Here is a 7,335-nt window from a genome sequence, read left to right as displayed (position 1 = left end):
TCAAAATCATCAAACAACTTTTTTATTATTATTATTATTTTTTGATGACTTTCTCTTATCTTTTAAATTTAAAACTAAAATAATAATAAAATAAAATTCTATACCAAAACATAAAATTATAAAACTAAAAGGACTAAAAATGATTTTGGACAATTTTTAAGGATAGAAGGTGTTGTAACTATTTTTTTAAAAGAAAAAAAAAGTTGTTATTATTTTTCTTTTTTAATTTTTATCCCTCGACTCTAAATTCTTTACAAACAATAAAATTAATATTTTTTTAATGAAATCAAGCACCATTTAGAAGAAGTTAAGTTTTTTTATATACTATAATAATCTAATATAAATGAAATAAAAATAATTTATAAAATTTAATTTTAAAAAATAAAATATTAAAAAATTAAATTGAAGTAGCGAAATAAATTTCTCCATAATAAGCGAAACTTGACATAAACTAATGTGTCAACCAACTCTAATCAATCATTGCCGGCAACCACGACTGCAATTGTTTTCCAGAAACAGCTTTAAGTTTAACCACAGAAAATGTGGGTCAACGATAGGGGCACAATAGTCATTGGAGATGCTCCTCCATTCAGACTTGAGTTTGCCTTTTGTTTTATAATTAACGAAAAAAAAGGGGAAAGAAAAAGAAAGAAAAGAAGGGACAAAGGAAGAGTCAATCTGTGTCAGCTTCAACAGCTAAGTAATGAAAATACCAAACAAGACCTTTACTTGTCTTCGACAACACTTTCTGGCATCTCCACCTCCTATATAATTTTTATTTTTTTTATCTACAATAATCAAGATTCTCACAATTCAGCTCCTGCTTTCTTTTCACAGGCAAGTACCCACCCCTCTTTTCTTTTTCTCTTTGTATCATGACCTGTAGTTTGTTTCATCTTTCTGTGTTTTTCTTTTTTTTAATTTTATCTGTACCAAATTAACTTTGAAACTTTCCTCTCTTTAATTTCTGAAGCAGGTCAATACATACATATTGAACAAATCCAGGCTCTTCCAATACCCAGCCATAGCTCACATGGATCCAAGTACTGGGCACCCTTTCTTTATTGCTTGTTTTTCTTAATTTTCCAGCTTGTAATCTACTAGAACGAGGGGAGAGGGGCATAAAATGCAAACAGTCCATCTGGGATTACTAGTTTGTTTTTTTATTAACCAGTATACCACAATTGGGTTGCTTATTTAAGCCAGCATGAGATGAAGAAATTTAGTTTACAGTGATCCGATTGTCATGATGGATGATGACATTGCATCATCCCTTATCAATATAGCACAAAGTTTAGGTATAGAAGGGTGTTTTTCATTTTTTTTTCTCATTTGCGTTAATGTGCTAAGAAACAAAAAGTTGGTAGGAACATTATGCTTAGAATTTATTTTGATTCTGTAAATTTTCTACTTGGAGGATTTTGGTTATTGAATGCCAACACCCAATTAAAGTAGAATTAACTCAGGCACTTCTTGACATAAGTGCAAACTTGTTGGTGCTGCAGATGCTGCCATTGAGGAGAGAAAGGGTTTCAGGAATGGCGTTGAGTTAGTGAAATCTGTCTCTGATAAGCACATTGATCTCCTCAGGCCATCTGCTCGATACTATACAGCATCAAAGGGTACTGTTCTTATTCGGACTTGATTTATGTTCCATGAGTTCTTTTTCTTTTTTTACAATATAACATCTTATCATGTAAATTGCATAGACAATGTTTTGCTGGTTACTGTCACGCTTCCTACTTTATGCATTGATGATCAAGTCTCTGTCCTCCCATCTATAGACGTGACTGAGCTAGAATGATAAAATTTTCTCCTTTTATGCTAACACTCATGGCTGTATGTTGATATTAATCAGAGGATTAGCAGCCCTTTGTTTTTCTTTTCTTTTCCTTTTCTTTTCTCTGGAGATGCAAGTCCGTGGGCTATGAATCTGAAGAACTCTGATATTTTTGGGATTTACTTCTTCTGCATTAGGTGCTAGTCTCGCTTTTTCTAAACATCAATTGTTTTTAGGAGCCATCGTCTCTTCAAACTATATCAGGGTTATTGAATCCTGCTGCATTTTCATTTTCTACCTTCTTGTTGATTTAGTCTCTTTTAAATAGTCTTCAATTTTCTTCTTGTTTTTTTCTTATAGCACTCTTGCGTGTTTGATTCGTATACTGTATTTAATTATGTATCTCATCATGTTACTTTATGTGGTGGATTATCTTCCAGTTGTATTTATATTTTCTGTCAAACAATTGATGTTTGCACTATTAATTGCTTATCCAAACTCCTGAGAGACGTTCTGATCTGCTGATGGTAGGGCAAGCAACAGATGCTGCAGATGGAGAAAAAGGAAAGTATACTCTTATTAGAGATCCTGAGGATTTTCAAGGGATTTATGACAAGCCCCTTCCATGCTTTGGCTGTGGGGTAGGATGGTTTTCGTGAGTATTCTTCAAACTAGTGTTTCTCCCTCCCATTACCATTTCTCATGTTCTGATAGTTATCTTTTTTTTTTTTTTGCAGTTTTCTTTTGGGATTTGTGTTCCCATTGATGTGGTATTATGGTACATTTCTTTACTTTGGAAATTACCATCGAAGGGATCCAAGGGAGCGTGCAGGCCTTGCTGCTGCTGCAATTGCTGTAAGCTCTCTTACGCCCTCTCTATCAAAATAAATACTGTTGTTAGTGAAGCAACAAGAGTCTGAGTCTGAATAGCTTTAGGATGATAATGATAATCAGATTCTCATCACTGTCTTCCTTTGTCACTGACTTGATATGTTAAACAGTAACATTTTTAGTCTTTTTTTTTATGGGCACTACAAACTGCACCTTGTTGAAAGTCTTCACAATTTTGATCCTTGATTTTAATGCTATCCCTGTTGCAGGCAATGGTGTTTTCTGTCGTGTTGATGGTCATAGCAGCTTATTTTTCTCTATTTTAGGCCTGGTAATCCGCTTCCAAGTTTGTTAGGCTTCACATTTTCAAAACAAAACAGATTCAAATTTCTTGCATGTGCAATGTAGATAACATGTCAAAGCGGAAGAGCAACAAAGAATATGTTGATACGAGATCCTTCACAGATGGAGATACCTTCTCGGCTACACTAAAACATATACAAAATCTTAAAAACATTCTTTCCCCGTCTGCTGGCCTAATGTAAAGGCTCGAGCAGAGAAAATTCTCAATTAGCATGAAATTTACTAGTGAATTTATGAATACAGCAGTGAAATTGGATACTTTGTTTATATGTAATACATCTTATGATACCTCAAAAGGAATAAGTTTGTTACTTGATGGTGCATGCCCATTTCCTTTAAAACGTTAAATGGAGCGTAATTCCTTGCACTTTGAAGGCTCAAAACTAGCCAGTTCTGTTATCTAGAGCCTCTCCTTGGGAGGCCGATTATGGTGATGAAGATAACAAAGAGACCGTTTATGCTTGTATAAAGTATTTACGGTATTAAGGGAACACTCTTGGATAATTATTTGATACCATAAACAGCCTGAACTCGTTTTCTTCACAATTGAGAACAGTATCATGTTTTTCTCTTATTTGATGTCAAGTCACATCGTTTAATCAATTTAACACCGGGACTAAATCCAACTCTCCAAATCAGTTAAAAACATATCATTCACATCAGGTGTAGAATGCTTAGTATTATGGTGTAGCTTTTCACTTGCAAATAATTTTTTTTTTAATTTTTAATATTAACACATTAAAATCAGTATGAAGATTCATAAGAAATATATTCTCACACAAGCAGACGAAAAGGTGATCTTAATGAGAAAAGTTCGTCTATAAGATTTTCTTCTCCAAAAAATAAATCATTCGGTAGCAATACAAGCCTTGTGGGCATACATGTAATACGAAAAGTAATTGTAAGAACACTGCGCAAGCCACACAATAGAAGGGAAAGGTATAAATCATAGGGCAATCATCAAGCCCTCAAAAATGGTAGTCCAGAGAGGACCTACGTCTCAAATTGATTCTTGATCGAATAGGAGGCTAATGAACAAATGCTGAAGGACTCTATAAAGGAAAATCGCCCTGATAGGCGCAGTTGTCCATTAGGAATTCTCTTCTACATGGCCCAAAAACTTGATTTCAATCTTTAGCTGCTAGATGAACATATTTGTCGTCAACTCTAAACCGGGAGCTCGAATTGATCTACAACAGCCACCAAAAGAGAATAATCAGCAGTAATTAGAAATAGAAGCGAAAGGGTAAGCATAGAAGAGGTGGCATAAAGTAAAATTCTTTTGAAAGGCTGACCTTTTGTTCAAGTATATTATCGAGTTCGGTTTCATCTTTTGCAATGCCAGATTCTTGGAGGGACTTCAGGACAAGCTTTTTCAGTTTCCTGATCTTCAGAACTCCATCATTCTGCATCATGCATCAAAAACCAAAATCTTAAATGTCAGCATTAGGATGATATTAAAGAAAGCAAAACGTAAGTCAATTCAGTATTAGTCATGTTTATGCATGCCATTAAAGTTTACTTCGAAGGTCGCTACTTAATTGATGACGTATGATAAAATTTATATATTTGGCCTGATCAACACGAGGTAGCAAATTGAAATACAATTGAACTGGAAATGGAATGAAAAATATGATCAAGGATACATACAGATTTCAAGGCTGATTTTACCAGCTTCCTCCACTTTATATTCTTTTTATTATCTTCTTTCTTAGGGCTAGTAGCCTTGTCATCTTTAAGAGCATTGTGTTTAGCTTTCTTCAACTGAGTCTCAACATCATCGGATTTTCTTTCAACCTGACTTTTACCATTGCCCACTTCATTTGCAGCACCATCCTTTGTCTTATTCCCAGTGCCATCATTCCCAGATGCATCAACCTTTCTCTTCCTTTTTGAAGGCAACTTTCCGTTCTCTATTTCTGTGTTGGTATCTGCACTGTCAACATTTGGTGTATCCTGCAATTTTTGCTCCTCTCCATGTTTATTCTCAATCAATGCAACCTTAGTAGGAGCATTTGAATCAAGAGCAGATTCTTCTGTCTGTTTAGGTTGTTGCTTGGCAGCTTGAAAAGCCCGGGCCTTTCCCCGGTGCTTCTTTCCATCAGCATGGAGAAGAAGAGCCTGCTTACTGGTAGCCTTGGTATTGCAGAGACTGTAATTACAGTGTTGCACATAAGTTGATGGCTTAGATGGAATCACTAGAAGAGATATAACACCAAGCACTTAAGAGGGAAGCAATAAAACTACTCTTTGACTTCCTATGCATGCATAAGAGAGATCAAGCAATATTCATTAGAACAGAAAGTTACATAATTTTTTAGCACTACTGAATTATTGTCTTTAGATTTAGTTCCCCACTAAATATTGAACTAGATTATGCATGCAAACCCCGCCATGGATCCAGGCTTGCCTCTTACAATCATCTTAACAACTTTCTATCCAAGAGAATTCCATTCAAACAAGTCTAGTACTTCATTACTTTGTAGGGGTGAGAGTTTCAAGTCGACGTGTTAATCAATCAATTCAGTTCCAGCTGAATCTGGAAATTATGATCAGTTTTGGAGAACCAACTACACAGACTTCTAAAGTTTGTGCGGACTAGGCTAGAAAAACTCAATCACTCAAAAGACTGAGCAGTAGCAGCAATACACGATATTTAAAAGTTAAAACCAGCCCTAATCATGAAAAAACACCTGCAAGAATTAATTAACACATTGTACAACACAGCTTGAAGATTCTAATTGTTCAAAAACATATGATTGACAAACATTATTTCCAGATAAAAGTTAAGGCATGAAGCTCTAATATCTTGATCCCATACATCATTTAACCTTTCTTTTACTTGTTTTACACAAGAAAAAACTCAATGTTGTCTTTGATGTTTGGCGAATGATGAATTTACCACTTTCTGGCATTTTCTTACAAAACTAAAATATATTTTACGACCGAAATGCAAGTCCCACAATATTTTCCACTTTTAAATTTAAAAATATGACTTGGGAGATGGCAAAAAATCAAGTTTATAATCAGTCCGACAGATTCCAAAAAGGTCATACATCATGGGAGAACACAAACATACATGCATAAGAAAGGTAATAAAGTTTTAAAAAGAACATACCTACAAAACCATGGTGGGCGTTCAGATAACCCAACATTGATATCAACATCGGGTTTTTGCTTTGCATCCTTGTTGGATTTAGGTGTTGCGCCATTTGAAGCTTTCCCTTGACCCTTTGGACCATATTTCTCCTGAGAATAAACAAAAAGCAATTCAGAACTCCCTTAAGAAATTATTAGGAAAAAAAATCATATATTAAAGATAGAAATGAGCATCGTTACCGCCTCGGTAATACACTGAGTGTGGCCCTGAACGCTTTGCTTCCCAAATGTCTCTCCACAATCAATGCAAGATAGCTACACAATTTTAACATTCCAAACATACCAGAGTTTTTAATCTGTGACCAATATTTTTTTTTTTTTTAAAAAAAGGGAAGATGGAGAAGACCTTGGTTGCAGAACACATTCTGAAGTGATTAGGCAACTTGGGTTTCTTCAAGTTCTCTCCACAATCCTCGCACTGAAACCACACCATCTCTCTCTGTTCCTGATAAATTGAAGGCCAAAGCAAGCAATCTCCTCTTTAGCTGCGACCTGGAGAAACTAGAAAGGGTTTTAAGTCCTTTATTAGGGTTTTAATCATCACTGTCCTTGTTGCTGGCTTTTGCTTCCGGAAGATTCGGGGCTCCATTTAACTCAAAACGCACCGTTTTGTTAACCCCAGCTGGGGAAACAAGCCCAGGAATAACGTATTAACAAAAACTGTGGGTTTTTAACTGTAGTTGCTATTGTAAAATTATTATTTTACCCTTGAATTGAATAAAAAAGTGTAATGAGGTGTTTTGATCTTTATAGTTGGCCTAATAATCATAAAAAAAAATTATTTAAGAGTATGCTAGTACTTTCATTTCCTTGCATAGTAAAAATATAATTTTATCTCTAGATTTAATAATTTCATAAGCTGTTGCCCAATAATTTTTTAGTTTTTTTTTAAAACATTGACCTTAAAATGAGTTTGAAAATGTATTGATGTTATTTTTTTATCAAGTTTTTGTTAATTTGACAATGTTTTGGTTTAAGTTCGGTTTCTAATGACTAGTTAATGAGTGTCCTAATATCAGGGACCAACATAGGCTTAGTATGATATTTTACTAAAAATTATATATATACAAACAAAAATTATCTTCAAGTTGCGAGATTTTTTGTTCAAAGTCCAACTCTAACTTGACGAACACCAATCAATGATAAATGACTTGTGAAAAAGCTTAGAAAATAATTTAGATAGTTAATTGAATACATAGAAT

At 34.4% G+C, this 7,335-nt stretch overlaps 2 protein-coding genes across 8 annotated transcripts; one reads left to right on the top strand and one right to left on the bottom strand.

Moving 5' to 3' along the window:
* Nucleotides 1-643: 643 nt before the first annotated feature.
* On the top strand, nt 644-3,285 carry LOC7497598 (60S ribosomal protein L18a-like protein). 7 transcript variants are annotated; one of them, XM_052453597.1, is made up of 7 exons: nt 647-837; nt 977-1,043; nt 1,506-1,622; nt 2,312-2,435; nt 2,518-2,635; nt 2,881-2,942; nt 3,020-3,285. In XM_052453597.1, the coding sequence occupies exons 2-6, from the start codon at nt 1,034-1,036 to the stop codon at nt 2,935-2,937; spliced, it is 426 nt and encodes a 141-aa protein (XP_052309557.1). In that variant the 5' UTR covers nt 647-837; nt 977-1,033; the 3' UTR covers nt 2,938-2,942; nt 3,020-3,285. The 7 variants fall into 7 exon arrangements, with proteins under 7 accessions (XP_052309558.1, XP_052309557.1, XP_024460277.1 ...); XM_052453598.1 differs by having other exon boundaries at nt 644-837; nt 2,324-2,435; nt 2,881-3,285; XM_024604509.2 differs by having other exon boundaries at nt 649-837; nt 2,881-3,285.
* Nucleotides 3,286-3,774: 489 nt separating this feature from the next.
* On the bottom strand, nt 3,775-6,682 carry LOC7497597 (UBP1-associated proteins 1C). The gene is made up of 6 exons (XM_002308238.4): nt 6,480-6,682; nt 6,314-6,388; nt 6,093-6,223; nt 4,625-5,126; nt 4,270-4,380; nt 3,775-4,164 (listed from the first exon to the last, which is right to left on the bottom strand). The coding sequence occupies exons 1-6, from the start codon at nt 6,564-6,566 to the stop codon at nt 4,102-4,104; spliced, it is 969 nt and encodes a 322-aa protein (XP_002308274.1). The 5' UTR covers nt 6,567-6,682; the 3' UTR covers nt 3,775-4,101.
* Nucleotides 6,683-7,335: the final 653 nt, after the last annotated feature.

Source organism: Populus trichocarpa, chromosome 6, assembly GCF_000002775.5.
Source record: "Populus trichocarpa isolate Nisqually-1 chromosome 6, P.trichocarpa_v4.1, whole genome shotgun sequence".
Lineage (NCBI taxonomy): Eukaryota > Viridiplantae > Streptophyta > Magnoliopsida > Malpighiales > Salicaceae > Populus > Populus trichocarpa.
Note: the sequence above shows the minus strand (reverse complement) of the source record. Positions and strands in the feature narration are given on the sequence as shown.

Coding starts and splice junctions, on each gene's coding strand:
- LOC7497597 (XM_002308238.4), bottom strand. CDS start 6,566: ATGGTGTGGTTTCAGTGCGAGGATTGTGGAGAGAACTTGAAGAAACCC. Junction 6,224..6,313: donor CTCAGTGTATTACCGAGGCG/GTAACGATGCTC, acceptor GTTTATTCTCAG/GAGAAATATGGTCCAAAGGG. Junction 4,165..4,269: donor ATAATATACTTGAACAAAAG/GTCAGCCTTTCA, acceptor TGGCTGTTGTAG/ATCAATTCGAGCTCCCGGTT.
- LOC7497598 (XM_052453595.1), top strand. CDS start 1,247: ATGATGGATGATGACATTGCATCATCCCTTATCAATATAGCACAAAGT. Junction 1,623..2,311: donor ATACTATACAGCATCAAAGG/GTACTGTTCTTA, acceptor TGCTGATGGTAG/GGCAAGCAACAGATGCTGCA. Junction 2,436..2,517: donor TGTGGGGTAGGATGGTTTTC/GTGAGTATTCTT, acceptor TTTTTTTTGCAG/TTTTCTTTTGGGATTTGTGT.